Source organism: Drosophila willistoni (genome assembly GCF_018902025.1).
Source record: "Drosophila willistoni isolate 14030-0811.24 chromosome 2L unlocalized genomic scaffold, UCI_dwil_1.1 Seg196, whole genome shotgun sequence".
NCBI classification, from domain to species: Eukaryota; Metazoa; Arthropoda; class Insecta; order Diptera; family Drosophilidae; genus Drosophila; species Drosophila willistoni.
In genome coordinates this window covers 635,625-655,472 of record NW_025814048.1, presented here as the reverse complement: position 1 = coordinate 655,472, position 19,848 = coordinate 635,625, and the positions used below count along the sequence as shown (strand labels likewise).

At 34.7% G+C, this 19,848-nt stretch overlaps 2 protein-coding genes across 4 annotated transcripts; one reads left to right on the top strand and one right to left on the bottom strand.

The window, feature by feature from the left end:
- Window positions 1-4: 4 nt before the first annotated feature.
- LOC6639702 (cuticlin-4) lies at window positions 5-17,143 on the bottom strand. 3 transcript variants are annotated; one of them, XM_023181868.2, is made up of 9 exons: window positions 16,995-17,143; window positions 16,467-16,486; window positions 8,704-8,768; window positions 8,414-8,459; window positions 5,345-5,561; window positions 5,202-5,268; window positions 1,551-2,011; window positions 1,171-1,495; window positions 5-1,103 (listed from the first exon to the last, which is right to left on the bottom strand). In XM_023181868.2, exons 3-9 carry the CDS (start codon window positions 8,749-8,751, stop codon window positions 906-908), a joined length of 1,362 nt encoding a protein of 453 aa, XP_023037636.1. In that variant the 5' UTR covers window positions 8,752-8,768; window positions 16,467-16,486; window positions 16,995-17,143; the 3' UTR covers window positions 5-905. The 3 variants fall into 3 exon arrangements, with proteins under 3 accessions (XP_023037636.1, XP_002062855.2, XP_023037635.1); XM_002062819.4 differs by lacking the exon at window positions 16,467-16,486; XM_023181867.2 differs by lacking the exons at window positions 16,467-16,486; window positions 16,995-17,143 and adding an exon at window positions 9,801-9,819.
- On the top strand, window positions 6,487-8,300 carry LOC124460004. Its single transcript, XM_047009986.1, has 5 exons — window positions 6,487-6,757; window positions 6,821-6,870; window positions 6,927-7,590; window positions 7,650-7,849; window positions 7,910-8,300. Exons 1-5 carry the CDS (start codon window positions 6,542-6,544, stop codon window positions 8,160-8,162), a joined length of 1,383 nt encoding a protein of 460 aa, XP_046865942.1. The 5' UTR covers window positions 6,487-6,541; the 3' UTR covers window positions 8,163-8,300.
- Window positions 17,144-19,848: the final 2,705 nt, after the last annotated feature.

The following is a 19,848-nucleotide window of genomic DNA, read 5'->3' as shown; positions in this document are numbered from 1 at the left end:
AGATTCTCTTTTACAACTAAATTTATTGAACTAGCTTTTTGTTGTTAATGAATTTAATATTTGAACTTGTCCGTCATCAAATCACAATGGCGGCTTTTGTTATTGTCAAATTGAGTGAGTTTATTGTTTGTCTAAATAATTTTATCTTAATTTTAAACAGAAACTATAGATGCATTTCCGTTTCGCATGATGATATTGCCAAGCTCTAGACGAGTATTCTATTTAAATTTTAATACTCGATTAAAGCTAGGCAAATGATTTATATAAGAATATTTCTGAAAATATTTTCCGTATATATATATAAAATGTATATGTATACTTTTGTGTGCAAATAGGATTTTGTTTAAGTTAATGACAAGAAGACCTTTTAAAGAAAATGAAAAAGGGTGCAGAAAAGTTTATGTAGTTATTAAATTAATAAATTATGAATAAAGTTATATAGGAGTAGTTATAAAATAGATCACCTGAGCATCGGCAGCTTCATTTTCCAAGTTCGTGAAAGTTAAGGTTAACAATTTTTTTTGATTTCTTGGAGTGTAGTGCATGAAGGTAGTGTATATCTAATACCAACACCGATTGTGCTAAACAGAGTATATATATGTTGTTATACTCTGCGACATTAGCGGGCAATAAGGATTGGTTGGCCAACCAATTGCCTGGTAATATCTCACACATGGATCGCAATATCTAATGACTAATATTTAAATCTAAAATCGTAGGGACTTAATAAACTAGAATTTCTAAGGTTATTCGAATTTTTGACTACCGTTGCAGCAGCATAATCAATGTATCAGATTTTAAACACTTTGAGTGTTCGATTTTGTTTTGTTGAATTTTGGAATTGTTCAATTTTAAATTGTGAAATTTTTGCTCAATCAGTTGAGGTTTCATCTCCCTCTGTGGATTTAGCTGCTATGCGAAAAGGCGGTATTTGTATATGGGCCACTATATATGGAGCTGCCAGAATTGGATACTGTCTTGGTGCTGCGACGTGCCATGATACAGAGGACAGCAGCCACTACAGCGAGCATAAGGATGAGACCCGCAATGGCAATGGCTATGGCAAATGTGCGCTGGGAAACGCATAGGGCATCCTCCAGGGTCTAGACAACAAATAACAAAATACAATTAGAAAACTTGAACTCGTATCGCATTTAAAAGTCATCTTACCTTTTCCTTATAAACAGCATCCTCATCATCATTATCATTCGGATTTTCATTCTCATTGACATACAGGCCGGAGAAGACTTCTATGGTAGCTGGTAAAGCGCCATCATCATCCTTATTATCGCTCACTGTCTGACGCTTGGGACGCTTGCCACTGCAAACAGGGGCCTCTTGGCAGCTAGGATCTTCCTGAGCACAGAGCTGCACATTGCACTGATAATAAACCGAAGTGGTATAGGGAAATTTATGCGCCGGGAAGGTAACATTAGCTGCCAATCGATCTTCAGTGTATTTAAATTGACCCATTATTTCATTATCCATAGGACAACTAAAGAAATGTAATGTATTAATAAAGTAATGTTGATCTAATGGCATGAACTTACCCATCTTCGCCCACCAGCCGCTGCTCTCCCCAGCCCAAACCATCGCGAACTATACAATTGCTGACCTGAAGGCCATACAGCTGCTGCTTGTCAATGCTTATGACAATAGTCAGAGGATCTCCGATCTTTACATCATCAGCTATCACATGCTCATCATTGTAGATTTTCATATGGCAACCTGGCATGGGAATTTCGTTGTTGCTTACAACGTCGTCCACCTCCTCCTCCTCTTCGAGAGGGTTATTGTCAAGTGATCGTCCATAATCACGGCGATCTTCACTGCTGCCACTGCGAAAAGCTTGTGGTTTTTGTGTATGCTTACGCAAATGTTTCTTCGGCTTAATGGCAGCATCTCGACTCTTATAGGTGCAACGTACATGATAGCCACGACCTAGATCAGTGATGAGCTTCAAATGCGGTTGCAATACAATTGTATTGAAGAATTCAATGCCGCCAGTGTCCTGCAAAACAAAACAATCATAATTATAATAAGTACAAGTCTTTGAAACGTAAATAAGTAGTGGCGACTTCCCACAGCAACTTTGTTAATTTCAATAGTAACGCTTCAAAAAATTAATGGGTCCCTCTCTCATTAACGTCTAATTTCCACCACATAACAAAAGACTGAAGCAACAAACTTGCAATCGGCTGTGTCCGAATTCATGGAAGAAGCCATATCAGCCAAATTACTCGACACACAATCTACTGCCATGCACTAACCTGGCCCTGGGGCCCTTCTTATTATTATGCATTCAGACTATTTACGCTCCGTTGAAGCTGGAAATCGTCGTAGCTATATGTACATACATATATACTTCCTGATGTTGTCATAGAACGTTGCTAGCTAAGCTGAGATCAAGCCAAGTGTAACGTCTTTGCCTCAACATTCTGATGACTCAATTTCAAATCTGAGATTTTTACGTAACATTATTGTGTATTGTACTTAATTTTAATTCCATATTGGACCTTTGTCCGTTAAAACCTTATTTTAAAATCCTCAGTTAGTTCATATTGTTTGTTCTTAAGCTAACGGTATTTGTACGTGCTAATTTCGATTCTGCTGGACGGACATGGAAATGTCTGTAAGTACAGGGTCGGATTATATGTTTCTTACAGTCCGCCTTCAGAAATACATACATATATAATAAGAGAACATTTTTAAAATATTTTAAACTTTTTTAGAGGTGATTTTAGGACTGAATCGTTGAATCAATTATTGTAGTTAGACAGACATTGACATTGAGATTTTAAAAGATTCAACGCTTAAAGTCTAATAATGTATGTGGCTTTTTTGATATTTTCGATAGTTGTAGAAATTGGCTTAAAGTATACAATAAAGAATTTACCTTGACTAGAAAATATACCAGTTTCTTTAAATATCATATCGATCAACTTCAACTGCCACGGTTGTTAAGCCTAAACAAAAGTGGTTCCGCCCCTGCACTACGCACATAAATAATTTTTCAAGTGTTGAAGTTTTGTAATTGGACTTCGGGCTCACCACATTTGGATTTGGGCACGGAAGTTCTTTCTTTAAGTGGACTCGACGCTTCAAGTGCTTCTCATTATTTTTAATGCACTCACAATACTTGTGCTTGGTTTGGGTATGTTAGTCTTGGGCAGAAGCAAAGAAAATGTTCCATTAGAAATATTTGATACAGAACTTAACAAGCCTAAGATCTGCTATTGTTTATTAAAACTAGATTATTTCTTATGGTTAATCGATTTGGTTGATAAATTTGTAAAACTGGGTAACTATATATTCTATGTAGATGTCACCCGCACTGGAATTATATAAAATACTACAAAAGAATTTGAAGTGTAAACAAACTTCGGTCTGTACCCTCTGCTTTTTATTTTTTTCCTACATGGCGTATACAGAGAAATAGTATCTACCTATTTCCGACACAGAAAGAAGACAGGGGCAAGAAACCTGATGACAGTTATGTTTCTGAAAATGGGGGTAAGAAAGCCGGAGCTCTCAGCATCAACTGACTTTACATCTACAATAGTCTAATAAAGGGGCTAATAAAATGACATTTAAGATTTTCTAGGCCCACAACCAGTGGCATCTAACGGCAGATAGAGGTATTATGTCATCATGATACTTTGTAGCATGTACGTGTGGCTCTACATACATATATATACATGTATGTATGTATGTATATGTGTGTCTCTTTCTACCTGAACAGAATAGAAATGTAAATGAGCTGCTGCAAAAGAAGATGGCCTTTTTTGTAAATACAAATCACAACAGGTTCAAGTCGAAGGCGTGGGCGTCATCAAGCCATCGCACCTGGTGACCTTCACTCCAAAACAAAATTCAATCACGGCAACGGCATTAAAAATATATAATATGATAACGTGTTGTGTATATGTAAGCAGCAACAACAATCATTTTCACGGCCAAACAGCATCGGCAATCAGAACAAAAATAACAAATAAAAAATTAAAAATTTTCAATTGCCTTTGAGGTAAAATATGGAATGGAAGTTTGCATTTTCATTGTAAGCTCATCATCTGGAAGGTAATTAAAAAGCTTCAGTGTGATCCATAGATAATTTAATTATGCATACATGAGCACCCCCCAGCATTGACATCGCCAAGTCTTTATACTCTGTGCCTCTGTAGTTTTGGGCATGACAAGTTAAAAGTCGACAAGTGACTTTTTTTTCTTTACGTCAAGGTAAAATTTACTGAGCTCATCTTTTGATGACGTAACACACAGAATAGGCCGCCGTTGCCGCGGCCATTCCATTGCATTTTAATTGAAAAACAAACTACAAGAAAACCAACAAATAAAGACTGAGAAAGCGAGATAGAAGAAAACAAACATCTTTGCTTTTTTTTATTGATTTTTTCCATTATGAACATCGAGTAAACAATTTTTGTTGAAGGACAAAAGACTTAGGCTACGAACTTGTTTAAATACAAAAATCTACTAAAGATGTAGATACAAAAATTAAAAACTCAAAAATGTTGATTTCTTTAAGTATTTTGTTCTATAATTTTTGTGGAGATTTTTAAGAGATATCCCAATTACATTGCCCAATCAACATCAGCTAATTTCAAAACTCTGAAGCAAGAGGAAAAATCAGCAACAATATTTCAAAATCAAAACTTTGCTCCGTTAATGCTGAGAAATCACATAATCGAATGCAGTTTTGTCGATGCGTATGTTGCTTTTGGATTGTGCTAATTACGGATTGCACGAAAAATCAACTTCAGTAGCGCATAAAAGGCACTTTATAAGCTAAAATACACAGACTAAAGTCACATTTCATGGGAGTTTTATGTATATTGGTAATTTCTATTACGTTATTCATTAGTCAGTAAAAAAAAGTTTTTAATACGTATAATTTTATTACCAAGCACAAGTCCATTTTAAGTAGGCAACTCATTAAGTTGACTTTAATTGAAGGCTTGTCTTGTCTAGTGTAAATGCTGATTGTGAAATAAAGTTCTTTCATATAAAAATACCAATGTATGTGTATATAAGTATTTAACCTTGTAATCGATGTCTTGACTAAACTTGCCATATTAGTCATGTTTAAACTACTTATTTTGCATGCCAAAAAGGCAAAACAAGCTATCGACGTGAAGAGAAAACGATAATTTGCTCCTAGTGTAGGGTGTTCTATTTATACTCACCGTTTCCTTGGGCATTGTATTGCAGCTTCTCAGAGGTAACTTATAGCGTAGCGGACCCACATGATCTCTATGGAGTGAATCAAATCATGTTTAACAGTTGAAAATTCACCGGTTTCTCTGTGTTATTTTGTTTTCTCTCTTACCTGTATTCACTTAGGCAAGTAGAATTCTTTGATAGTCCTTTCGGATAGATCATGCCACTAAATAAGCCTGTTTCGTGATTAGGTGGGGCATCTTTAATTGTGATTAGCATTGAGCCCGACAAACATTCAACAAAGACGCTTGGCACAATTGTCGTCTTGGGACTGGAATTCTCTTCCGCTGCAGCAATGGCATCGCTAAGCGAACTTTGAGTGTCTTCTGCAAGATCAGAAAAAAAGACAGAGAAATTTTAAAATTCATCTATTCCAGCATGGCCATGAGCGAAAAGTTCAAAGGATGGAGCATAAGAAAACGTGGCACCCAACTGCTTACCATCGCGAAAACAAAAGAGGTCATGACTGCTTAAAATTCAAATCGTTAATAATGTCAATTTCAGTAAGTTAGACTACACTTCACAAGGCAATCTTTTAGAAGAAAAAGTTTTTCATTTTAAAGTTAGTCAAAAATCTGGCAATAGTTATTTGGCTATTGGTAGTCATCTGATGCCCTACATTTGATTAGAAATTAATCTACGAACTAGAATCTATTTACTAGCATAGGCCTTCCACTTATAAGCCTTAACTTACAATGGTTATCCATAACCAAGGGCTAAGCAAAATTAAGTAAACTCAAATGCCACCCCGAAAAATAAATTTTATTTTCATTGTCATAATAATGACAATTCTGCCATTTGGCAGAAGATTGAAGTAAACCGGAGACACTTCTTCCGCATTCAATTTCAGATGGGCTTACTTCGTTTACTTGGAATTGGCCGTTTAAATTTGCTTTCGATGCTTGGGAGCAGAAAATGTGGCACATCTCTCTCTCTCCTTTGCTGACTTTTGCTGGTTTCATGGGATGCATTTAACTTGCCTTTCTTAGTACAGCGACCTCGAAGTCAGCCACAATTCGCATCTCTTGTGCTTCGGGGTTCACGTTCTAGTCCAGGCAAAGTAGTTGCATTCAAAGCCGGTTTTCAGCTTCAGCAACATGTTCTTTTTCTTGTTCCAACAACTTGGAGCATTACCTGGACTGCCACATGCAATATTAAATAGCTTTCTATTATGTATAATGTCTGTAAATACATTGTTCTTAGGAAAAAGCATAGTTGCCATCGATTTAAAATGCCTAACTAAATGATTTTTATGTCGAACTTTTTTTAAATCTCTGTGATTTAGGCAAAATTTTTAAGTTCAATTATGGCTGACCTTCTATCCAAAGAAAAGAAAGCCGAAGCCGCTGATGAAAGTCCTAAATTGGGAATAGATTCTCTTGCTGAAAACCTAGCTGCGGCCTTAACTAGCATCTGCAATTATGATAGATCAAAGTTATTTGATTCAACAGTACTGCCATCTAGAGAAAACAAAGAACACAATGGTTTAACAAGTATTGGTAGTTCCGAGGAGTCTAGCGAGGTATATTCTCATTTCACTCCACTTGTTTCTCTTCCACCACTAATAAGCGTTTGCTCTCTTCAGGTATCTATCACTAAGGATTCCATTGAAAGTTTTGATTCTGAAGTACATTGGTGAATATATTCATTCGAGTCTAGCTAATTCAACTCCTAAACTAATCTATTTTTAGTCTGATTTCGAATTCTAAAGGAGATTTGCACCTGCTTCCACTGGATGAAGATTTCAGTGCATTAAAGGTTATCTCCGAGGATAAGAAAAGACTCTTGGGCAAGAATCCAATGAAACTTGATATAGAACCAAGACTATTGAAGCTTCTGCATGATTCTGATAAATGCTGTTACCTTGTGTTTGTGGGCAAATACAAATTTCGTTGCCATTTGGCAGTACTTCAAGCCCATTCGAAATACTTTTTGCATAAAGCAAATCCAGACAAATTGGTCTCTCATTTGCCCATGGAACATATAACACCACCAGCATTTCATATGATTTACAATTGGATGCTTGGCATTAAGAACGAAAAGACCACAAAAAAGGACTGCCTTTGTCGCAGAATTGTGGAAACAATCAGTGCTGTGAAATTTCTATGTGTAGACGAGTTGCACGAACATTGCTGGAGCTCATTGAATGCACCGGAAATTGCAGAGAATGTGGCCTTTGCCCTATTTCAAGAAGCTGTCCGTTTTGATATACCCAAATTTTTGACCATGATGCTGGCACGAATTTGCAAATTTTTTCTAACTTTAGTCGCATCTCGGGAATTTCTCGAATTAGATGGTGATATTGTTTGTCAACTGCTGGCCATGCATAATGTCGGAGTCAACAATGAGATTGAGGTACGGTTTCCTGTTCTGACTGATTTCAACATGGAACTGATTGAACATTTACTTCGTAGATTTTTATGTCGGCTTTACGATGGCTAGCGCACTCATGGCCCGAAAGGCAGCCTCATATGGTCAAACTGATGCATTGTGTTCGATTTGGCCTACTTCCCCCACTATTTCTACGGTTTCTACAGAATGAGCAGCAGACGAAAGTTTTGCAATGCATCTCCCAAAATGCAGAAGTTCAAGAGATGATTAACAAAGCTTTTGTGTAAGCATTTTGTATAGTTTTTGTTTTATCTTCTTGCCCATTTAAGTGGTGTCATTTTAGTTACGCCTCCACAGAGCTCTTTGGCTGTGACTTGAAGAAACGTCTCTCCTTCCGTTTGCCCGATTGTGATCTGCCAGAGCAACGCAAATGGATCTACGATAAGGAATGCAGCTATCACCATGAATCGAACTTTATGCATCGTCAATTTTTCACATATGCAGAGTTTCTTAAATATTTGAAATCTCTGCAGGAAAAAGGTCCCAACTACTGGCAGCAATTGCCCGTGCTTCGCGATATCCGTGGTGCGGTGTGAGATGTCCTTTTAGATAGTTAGTATATATGTAGGTATAAACAACAAGGCTTTCAAGATCGATGACTTTTTTTTTTAGAAAATATAGAGTTAGTCTTGTGACTCAAAGGTAAACAATACAACAAATTTCCTCACTATGCACTTATGACAGCCTTTCGAATTAAATTGAATACCTTTGTTTAAAAAATGCTCCTTATTATTTACTCTGAAGAGAGGTTAGGAGGTGAGGTTTTCCGCACCTTAAATATACTTACTTGGTGTTGGAATTTGAGCCCCTTGTGCGGTAAGAGTTGCGAGTGTCTGAAAAAAAGGGCAAAATTGGGTTTCATTCGCATTAACTTAACTTTGTCTGTAAATGTTATTGTAGGTTAATCAATGCATAGAACACTAACTTTAGCATTAGTTTCGAAGTATTATAAGAAGGCAAAGTGCCAACTTGTAAAGGTTAATTAAGAAAATATGAGGTATAAAATTCCATTAATGCCTTTTATTCCAATTTCAATTTTAATTTAACATGATCAGAAATACATGAAAAATTACTTACAACCAGGAGCGCCGAGCAGAGTATGCGAATTTGTGTGCCAGACTTCATGGTGATGAGAGAAGGCACTGCAAATAGAAAAAAAAATTGTAAAGAGAAAGATGGAAAAGCAAATGTTATATAAAATTGACGATAGACACAACCGGTTCCATGACCAATACACGATTAAGCTAAAACTTATTTATCTGGGTACAACAAGTCAGGGACGGATTAACAAAAGTAGGAAATTTAAAGCCTGCAATCGACACATTTGCAATGATTTGGGGTCAAGGTATTCGTAGGATTATTTTACTATTCAAATTTAACAAAGAAATAAAAATACACCCCATTTCAAAACACAAATTTGTTTACTTTCTCTTGTTACCTTGAAGCAATCCCATAAATGTAGGACTCCTTCAGCTCATAATCTTCTCTGGTCCTGCAATTGCACCTACGTAGGTTTGTTGTGTGCACATGTACTTGTAAAGCACAGGAATAAGAGTTTTGGGTTTTATAATTGTTATATGTACAAGTATACATGCTATGTAAAACATTTTTATATTTGGCTCTTGCCAAAGACATAATCTATGTGTGATTATGTCTCTCTCATTTGCAAACGGCTTACAACAACAGAAATGGAAACGGCAAAATGGAAAAAGGTTCAATCACCATTAAATAATAAATATTCAAAGAAATACGGTAGCCGGCAAGATGATAAACACTTCCTGATAACTGTGAGAACATTTCAGTCCAATATTGAGAGCAAGTCATGGCCTCCAAGTATATATTGATCTTTATCGAGGAGAAGACAACACAAACAGACAAAATGAATAGCAGCTATAATACCAACAATATGAGCAACAGGGGCGTGACGAAAGGGTTATAAAAAGAAGCAATCCTATATAAAAAGCAGACTTCAGAGTACAATAAATGAAAGATAATGAGGTGAGAACGTATTTCCATAAGTCGAAATTCGAATCCTTGCTACGCTCATGCCGCGAAGATCTACAACGGGTTTTGATGGGTTGGGCCGGTGTCTAATTGGTATAGATTCCGCTTACAATAATTCATTATGATGTCACAATATACACAAAAAAGGCCGCCTGTACAATTGTACTCACCCATTGTGGTGCGTGAAATTGAACCCAGGGTCTTACCAGCTTGTTATCCAAATACTTTATATCTCTCGCGACTTCCTCCTTCTTTGTTGAGTAGGAGATTTATTTTATTAATGATATTGTGTCAAGATTGAGAAAATAGGTCAAACGATAACTGAACAATTTTCTTATTTATAAACTGTTAGTAATTTGTCAATAATTCCAGATGTGAGATCGAAATAGACGAGATCATGAGGCAAGCCTATGTATTTTTTCCATTTGTTGTTTCGCAAAAGCTTTACTCAATACTAAATGCAAGGCGCAAGTTCTCTAGTCGCAGTGGAACTAAAGAAAAGTTGTGAGACCGACACTGAAATACCCTGCAAAAAATAGTCATTATGCCAAGTGAATTAAATTTAGCAAAACAAAAAATCTTTGAAACCTCTTTTTCGATAGAAGAAAATAACTGACTATCAAACAGACAATAGCAAATCCATTCCATTATTGATGCTGATCAAGAACATTTACATTTATCAAGCTAAATACATTTAGTAATGTTGCAGGGTATAGAAATGTTCTATTACTAAGTAGTAGGTTTAGCACCAGCTCATGAAGCGCTAAAAAGCTGAACAGATAAAGGTGACGCAACCTAAAACTCAGTTTTTGCATGCAGTCACAGGTAAAAATGTTATACACAGTAGAACCTCAAATACCAGACCGTCAATTATAGGGGTCTTCGCAGTATTCGAGTACGCGATTGAAAAGGCAGAAAGCTTTTCAAAAATTAATCAGTTTTTTTAAACGTTTTATTTTTATGGGTCATATTGTTTCAATTTTGTTGTGCTATTTAAATATACAAAAATGAAATGGAGTTATCGAATTCTTCTGGTGTTCGTTTTCAGCTCTTTCACAAAGAACCGAGGTCCTACTGTAAGCTAATGATTTCCAGATGCGCCATGGCCGCAAAAATTCACTATTAACCCTGACTTTAGTCTGTATGCATATGTATCTGTAATTATAAGTAATAACCCTAATTGGCATTTGCTCTGGTTACCCAGTTAAAAGTAAAAAATTCGCAAAAACAAAATTGACCCTGAATTATGGGCCATCAATCAACTATGATAAGGGAAAATTGCATAAAAGTCGCGTAGTCAGTCGATACTATATAATTGAGTTGAGTTTCCTGAGATCGTGTGCGTTCAATTGTAACGAATTGTTGTTGTTGGTGGTTCGGCCAAGTGTCGAATGTCGTTTGACACACATTTTTCTGAGTTGACGTGAATACTGGCACACACTCACACATACATATAGCCCACATAAATAGTTTAAATAGCAACAAACGAACAAATGGGCCGTGCAACTGAATAAATGAATTAGGTTTGCATGCACGACACTTAAACGAATTTGTTTAAACAATTGCAGTTTCGTTTGTCTTTTATTTTCCAACTATAAAAATAGCCTTGTTGATTTTTCCCTCACTCCCTCAACATCGTTAATGTTTTGTGAAATAGTAAACATAATTTACATGCTTGTTTAATTTTAACAACTTTCTGCCTCGCCAAAATTAGATAGAAAAAAAAACTTAGACCAAGCATGAAATTGATTGTCTGTTACCCCAACTTCGAAAAGTTAACTTTGGTTTTTATATGGATGTGTAAAAAATGAGAAAAGTCTAAATTATACACACTATTTTAAGCGAAAATATTAAGAGAACAAAAGACTTTAGACACAAACTTGATGAAAGCATTTTACGAACGAAAATATGATATTTAATTTATATGAGTTGCTAATAAAATTATAACAGAATGCTACAAATTTGAAAGTCTTAGAAAGTTGAAAAACTTTAGAAATTGAAGTTAGAATTTGCAATACATTAATAGATTTTCATTTAACTTAAAATTCGAATAATCAATTTAACGTTCAATTATCACGGCTTATCTTTTTTTTGCGTCTCGTTTAAAATCACCATTATACAAGATAAAATACATATAAAAAATCTATATTCAAACAAAAACAAATACGCACTTAGCGAGTTTTTTATTTATTTTTGATTCTATTTATATATGTGTGACCTTTTGCTTAGAGTCTGGAGAAATGTAAAAAATTCTTTTAAATATACACCTAGATTTCTTTTATTGTGTTTTATTTTAATAATTTGGTTAGGTAAGTTAACCCATATGAGAACAAACTCATTATAAAACAAAAATAAGTCTAGAAATAATAAGTACTTAAAAAATGTGCTCCCAATTCGCTACTGTCACATTGCACGACTAGAATCTATGTCAAGATCTACTAATATTCAGATCAATGCAAATGGCCAAAGGGAATACAGCTCCCAACTGTGTTAGATACACACGCAAGCATAGACTAAACAAAAAAAAAAAGACCAACAACGACTTAACCACAAGCAAACGGACAAGTCAGTCAGGTCTTGACCCATTTGAAACAAGCAAATGGCAGTTAGAAATAGAAAGAGTGTGGAAGAGAGATGATGAAAATGGATAGAGATTCTAACGACTCTCAACTTTCGGTTGTGGTTTCCCCCGAACCCCCCAACTTCGCCTCTTGCCACAAAAATGAGAAATCTGGTCGGTCTGGGTCTTGGTAATATGATCAATCAGCATAACTATGCGTAAGGCTAATTTCGCTGCCATAGAAAGTAAGTTTTTTTGGCTGATTGCGCTGAATCCCATAAAGTTGACGATATGACAATGGACTGCATCTTGGCCATGTTCTTTAGAATAAACTTGCACAATGTTTCTTTCCATTGGGGCCTAACCATAATCAAGCTAGATTGCATATAAAAGCCGCAGTCAGTTCCACATTTAAAATTGTGTATGCGTTTTTTCCAGGCCTTTTGAGGTCAACCGGCCGCATCTTAATTTTTTTGTTTTTGTCTTAGCTTTTACTTTTACTAACGATTCACCCCGTAGGTGCTTTTGTCTTTAATTCGGCCTGAGCTGCGCTTCTGTCTTCGACTTCATGGATCAAATTAATGCCAATTGAAGAATGAATCAACCGCCACCAACTTTCACCTGCTTTTGTATGCAGGCAGCATCGCTTTAACAAATTAGAATTTTAAATGCTCGTGTTTTGGAACAATTAACTGGGCAACGGATATTCTTTTGATGTTCAAGATTAAAACGAGCTAAGTTTGGTAAAATTTAAATTAAAACATAACTCCTTAGGGGGGATAAATAAAAAAACAGTGAATAATTTTTACCATATTTATTCTTCATATTTGTATTGTTATCTCAGGAAATATATTTGAAAAAAAGAAAAACAACAGTTTTTTTCTGCTACACAAAAAAGGTTGATCGATTTTTATAATAATTCAACATTTAAAGATTATAGTAAAATTTAGAGATTTCGATTTGATGATGATTATAAAAGAGAATAGTTAGGTTTTTACATCTTAACTTTGTGAAATATGGTAGACTTGTTAAATTTTCGTGTTTATTTATAATAATATTACACAAGAAGGTAAAATAAATATTTTAAAAGGGTATATAAAGGTCAGTAATTTGTCTTTGCTAAAAATAAATTGAATATGTTTATGTTTTAGCTGTCGCTCACTATGACCTGATAGTGCGACTGTTAAACGCCAACACCGAAATTTCTCAAGCTTTAAATTTTTTTCTTTTTAGAGATTTGAGCGCACATTAACCTTAACTTTTTTTTTAATAATACACCATGTGCAAATGTGAGGCTGAGAGATTTATTAGAGAAGCGCATGGCTGGCCAATCATTTGCCATAGCGCCAAATTGAAAAGATTTGAGTTAATGTTGTCTCCTTTCAGTTTAGTTGCAAAACCATCAAAAGTGGAGCGTGGGGCATGAAGATAATGAAAGATATGTGTGTTTGTATGCGTGTTGCCACATCTTGGACCCAACTTTGCAGTGTGTGTCCAAAACAAACGCGACCACTGCCCAAATTTGTTGTGTGAATTTTTAGTTTGTTTTCGACCCCTTCTATTACATAAGCTTGCAGCTTTTTTTTTTTGTTCAACCGTGTTGATTTGCCAAGATGTCCAATTTGGATTGGTCAGTGCTCTTAGAGGCCACCTACAACCAGAGACCTAAGCCAACTACCCACGATAAAGAAAAAAATCATATTGAACGTGACTTGAACTCGGTTCGTAGAGTGTGTTTTGATTTTTATCTCCCGGCGAAATATTTCAGTTGAAATATATCTACCTGACTATTTTTTGCCTTTGCTTTGGCTGTCGCCTATTGTTGTTTTTGTTAGTTGTTTGGCCGGCGGCAACCTGAAACTAGTTTGCTAGTTCCGTTTTAAGAGAGCTATTATTGGAGTAAGAAGAAGTACAGAAAATTTGATGACCATCTCATAAATTTTTGCGAGACAATGTAATGAAGCACATAAGATTATCTTGACAATCAATAAAGTTATGCGATATAAAAATATTTTTAACTAAATTAAGCTTCTAATCGAAGTAAGGTAAAGTAGGCCAACAAGGTGCCACGACAACTTGTGACAAATTTCTAACCTATACAAAACAATTTTTTTTTTAAAGTTTAGATAAAATTAAAGGCACTATTATTATACACGGACAATAACACCTGCTTTTGCAGTATTACTTTTTTGAACAAATTTTGATATATAAATTTATATATTAAATCCAAGCAGGAGCAACACTCCCTTAGTTATGTCATAAAAATAAAAGTCTCACTTCCCTTTTACGTGTCACCCCTTCATTCCTGTAAGCTTCAAACTAAGCTTAGACCAATGCAGTTGATAAAAATCTATTAAAAACCGTTTTCATTATATTTGCTCTTGTTAAATGCATAGAACTAGCTGGACTGCTTTTGGTTTTGAACAACCAAATGAACTTCGTGACTCATACGATCAAGGGGCACGCCTTTTTGCCAAAACACACATAAAAAAAAACGTACAGCTGCAGAAAGTATTTGCATTTCACAATTAAAGTTAGCTAAAGCCAGCTTAGTGACTAATGCGGAGAACCAGGCGACAAGTTTGTGACCTAAGTCTTTTGATTTTAAATAGGGGGCCTTCGAGTCTGTTAGTTAATAACGGGAAAGCAGTTGGCAAAAAAAAAAACAATAATGCGGAAAATGTCTAACTGAGTTGAATGAACTCTTTTCCCACCTTTCTTTAAAAAGCTGCGAGCGAGAGAGAAAAAAATCTTTAAAATTAAATATTTTGCTATATATCTAGAAAAAAAATGTATAGTCATTGCGAAGAAAAATTAGAGACTACACAAGGTAGTCGTAGGTATTTACTTATTTTTTGGTTGCCTTTCAAGGTTATTTGAAACAGTTTTTCAACATGTTATTAACAACTATATTATATTTAAGAGGCATAAAAGATTTTCTGTGGAAAAAACTGGTCTTCAAGCTAGCTTAAATCACATAAGAAGTTTGTTGCCATAATTTTTTGACTTGTGTTGGCGTTTATGATTTAACCAAGCATTCAGAGAGAACGTTGCCATCATCCGGCTCGCCTACACACAATACTACACAATACATACTCAAAGGCCAAAAATTACATACATTTGTTTTACCTGCAATTATTCAACGAAAAAGGTGTTGCCATGCACACACATTAGACCATTAAATTTCCAGAAAATATTTTGATAGTTAACAACCACAAATTAACCAATTAATAGGCAATGGATCATCACAATGGACCAGAAGCACACACACGAACGTACATACATGTAGTAGGTTTTTCTTTATTTTCCATTTCCCATAATGCTGATGATGAGGCCACCAGACCTGTCCATCAATCAAAATTTGTTTTTTTCCCTGTCTTTCGACATAATTTCTTCTTTAGACGCCAACACGCATAATTTTTGACCCTCATCGCATTGGACTTGGACTCTTAAACGTTTTCTTGTTCGTATAGAAGCGCTAAAGCTTATAGCGGCTTACTACCATTAATGAAAAAGAAAATGAACTTAGATTTCAAAGGATTTCGACTAGGAAACTAATCTTATCAGCAAGATGATTCTTAGCATATTTTCTACGTCTAAAACTAGTTAAGAATTACAATTTAGAAAAGAAGATGGACCAAAAAAAGGCAGTCATTTTGGAAAATTGTGTCTTGTCTTGATTTTCCGAATTGCATTACTTTTCGTTGACACACGGTGGAAGCCGGATATGAGGTGGTAAAAAATTAAATAGAAATAGGAAAAATCCATGCCTGAGGCGGGATGTTCGTGACGTGGATACCAACTATTACCAGTGGTTTCCTTCCTCACCATCACCCATCACCACTGTTACACGTTGTGCAAGCTAATACATATGTGGTCCAAACGACAAAAGACAAGAGATCTCTGCAGTAACCATATTTGTGTGAAAATGATGATATAACTTAATACATATATATTTATTTGTGAACTTGGCCAATTTTTACAGCTTTAAAGCTAACCTTGAAGAACAGGTTCATTGTATTAAGGAGATGTCTGCGACAGTTTTTACATGCAGCAGGCAGGAAAAAAAAAGAAAAACATATTTAATTTATTTTAAAATTAACAAAGCAAAATCCGCCTCCATTTACTTGGCTCTGACTGATTCGTAGTCAAACCCGCACGCGAACCGGTTTGAATGATGAATTTATGAAGTCATCGGCGAGGTTTGCAATTTTTGTACGGCGAGACGCCATATTGAAAATATTTGATTTGAATTTTATTTCTTATTGTTGCTTACCCTTCACAGCTGGTCCAGAGCTTAAGGTTTTTGTGTTTTTTGTTTGAGGTAATCCATTTTGTTGTGCATATAAATAATGAAAAATTGTAAATTGGTTTTTGATTAAATTGTATAAACTTATGTGTAGATCCGTTGGCTTATAATCAACATCCAAAACTGTTATTTCTTTTCCTTTGTCAAGTTTCGGTTTTATTTTTGCCAACACTAGTTTTACGTGTTATTTGCCTTAAGGAGAGAGAGAATGAGATAGGCTATGCAGCTTAAGCCCCAACCCCCCTACCACCACACAACGGACGCTCAGTTGGATAGCCATTTAGCTCCCAAGGGCAACAACAATCAAAAAACAGCAAGACCACGAAAAACAACAACAGCATAAATAATACCGCAACTTATCCAAAAAGCATTTCCCCCTTAACAGCATGGGCTGGCGTTGCCAATGCGTTTGCACGAATCCCAAATAGAACAAGAATATAGGGGGGCTAATATAAAACAAAAAATAGCTTGTAATAATAATTCCAGACCACATACTCGTGTAGTTGTATTTGAAATTCACACAATTCTCTGATTCTCTGTTTCACAGACACACACACCCGAGCACTAAGATCTTGAAGGGGTCGTCTATATACCGAATGATCGCGTCGACCGTCTTCGTTAACAATCTGGCCAAGACTGAGGCAAACCTCACGACGTTCGTTTACTCCGACCACGACCACGTCAAGACGGAACCACAACCGGTCTTGGCCAATAGGTTTTTCGGAGTCGCTTGAAAGAGAGATAATTGGCGAGTCGGAGAGTTTAGACTCTCTATTATTGTCTACAAACATATGTACCTATGTATTTAATTCCGAAATAATCTAAGTCTATGGCTGTTGGCTGTTGGGACGGAAGTCCCAGTACCGCACGCTCGACTAATTTTACTCCAACACCTACTACTAGGGATACAAAGTTTCTTGGGTTTAGGTAGACGCCTAATAAAAAGGGTCCAGCACGTACCACAACAGCCAGATTCTGCTAAGAGCTCAAACGTTTTTTACCAAAGAGACCACAAATTATTTATGTGTTATTTGCCTCTTTGGCCTTTTTCCTTTTTCTATAATTCTACTTATTGATTGTATTATAACAAATATTTTATTTACGTTTTTCCATTGTATGCACATTCCATTAAGACCTTATTTATGTTTATTATCCGTGTTTTTCTTTTTTCGTCTTCTTGAAAAGAAATCGTGTGGGAATGCCTGATTCGAGTGTCAATATTTTTCTACTTGCTAAAGGGATTATAAGGGTTTCAGTACTTAGAAAAAAACGAATATCTTTGTTTAATAAGCAATTAACCAACATTAGATAATTCAAAGTTATAACCTTTTTCGATATATACTCGCTTTTCCCAAATCTAAATTTTAGAAATAGGTAGCTTAAATTCGAAACTTTTTGGCAACGTTTGAAAATTAAAATTTTTTCTTTCTCTTAATAATGAACTAATTGTTAGATCTGGAATTTTTAATTAAAGCTGCATAAATCTCATCCTCGAATTTCAATATTTTTGTTAGCTTCTTTGGTAGTAAAAACAATTTTGCTTAGAAACCAAATATTTCATTATATCTTTGTATAAAAAGTATTCAAAACCTCTGATGACCCCTTTTGAGTTCTGAGTTTTTTAACTTCACCTAATAAATCTACTTTCCAAAAAACATAAATATATATACATATATGAACTTCAACTTACAATTAATTGAAAAAAGTTTTGGAAGTCGGTGAGCAAAAAGCTCAAGAAATGGTTACCTTTTTTAAGCTACGAAACATTTATCATATTTTTTAAAAAATTTAGAATATACATATGTAGTTTTTGGAAAATAATGCTTTATAGAAAAAAAACTTCCGTTGAAGTTACTTTTGATTGCGCGCCAGTAAAATTGGTTGATTTCTTACAACTTTTTCTAGCCAAAACTACTTCTTTGTTAAATCCTTGGATTAAGTTTCTCAACTTTATGAAAAAAGTCCACAATTTTAATTTCAGATAATTTTGACCACTAAAAACTAATCAACGCCAAGCTTCTATAGAGAAAGATTGAATATTTTCTTCTAATATTTTGCACATTATTTTGTTGAATTACTAACGAGCACTTTGCTTTTTAAGCCACGTAGAGGAAAATCATAGATCTATTTCACAAAACAAACTACAATTTTAAACACTTTTTGCAAAAGCATTTTATTCAAGTTTCTTTCAGATTTTTGCTTATTGCATTTCCATCATCGCTTGGTATTTGTTTTTATTTATGTAATTTTTTTTTTTTTTTGTTAATAAGTAGGTATTTTTTTTTTAATATGTTATAATTAGGATCTTCGTTTTTTTAATGGAATTACATCTGCATATATGTATGTGCCTTTAAATGTGTGGGGGTTAAAAAAAGGATTTTTTCTGCGACAAAAAAAAACAAATTCTGTACTTTGACGTTATATATTTTTATGTTTTTGTTTGTTTTAATTAACTCCTCGTAGTTGCTAAAAATTTAGTACTATAAAAGGTTTTTTTTTTTGTTTTGTTCCTTTTTTGTTTTGTGTTTTTTTTTAATCGGGATTTTTCTATCGTCGAAGCCTTCCGTTTCTGTTTTGTTTTTTATATTCTCTTTTGGTTTTTTTGTATATTTTTTTTTGTTTTGTTTGTTTGTAAGGTAAATTCTGCAAAAGCAATTACCAAAATGTAAGCTTCAATTACAATTTATAATATGTATTTTAATGATAAAAATTAGGTGGCAAAACTAAAAAAAGAAACATTCTGTTTTGTACATTCGTAAATATATCCCAACACTACTGACAGACAGTCCACAGTTGATCAAGAGTCGAAACTTTCGAGATTGCTAACAAGGGGGAACTCTTAAAACGAAACAAATTAAGTTTAGCAAATAAAATATGAATTAATTGTTTTGTTTTGTGTATTGTTGCCTTATTTTGTTTTTGTTTCGATTTTTGTTTTTTGTTTACAACTATGCATGTTTAATTAATTCCTTTTTAAATTTTTGCATTTCTTTTTCTGTTTTTTCTGTTACTATTTGTTTTTTTTTTCTCTATACATTTGAATTTCTATGTTTCTTGTCTTGTATTATTTTATTTTTTGTTTTCTTTTTTTTTTTTTTTGCTCGGAAACATGTTCAAAAAATTAAGCTCAATAATCTTAAATTAATTTTTTCTTGGATTAATTATTCAATGTATGTTTTGTTTTTTTCGGTAATTATGTAGACCTACGAAAGTGATTCAACACACAGTGCAGCAAGCCAGAGCAGCTAATCCTTCGTCCTGGCCTAGTACATTTTCTCTTTTTGTTTGCAAATTTTTATCTTTTGCCAGTTTTGGTCTGCATATTGCATAGCAACATCCATTAATTGAC

Bases quoted from the DNA above. Each gene is read 5' to 3' on its own strand.
- LOC124460004 (XM_047009986.1), top strand. From the start codon at position 6,542: ATGGCTGACCTTCTATCCAAAGAAAAGAAAGCCGAAGCCGCTGATGAA. The intron at 6,871-6,926 runs GTGAATATATTC...ATCTATTTTTAG, and splicing joins TTTGATTCTGAAGTACATTG to TCTGATTTCGAATTCTAAAG. The intron at 7,850-7,909 runs GTAAGCATTTTG...GTGTCATTTTAG, and splicing joins ATGATTAACAAAGCTTTTGT to TTACGCCTCCACAGAGCTCT.
- LOC6639702 (XM_023181867.2), bottom strand. The intron at 8,460-8,703 runs GTAAGTAATTTT...CCTTTTTTTCAG, and splicing joins TCTGCTCGGCGCTCCTGGTT to ACACTCGCAACTCTTACCGC. The intron at 1,496-1,550 runs GTAAGTTCATGC...ACATTTCTTTAG, and splicing joins CGGCTGGTGGGCGAAGATGG to TTGTCCTATGGATAATGAAA.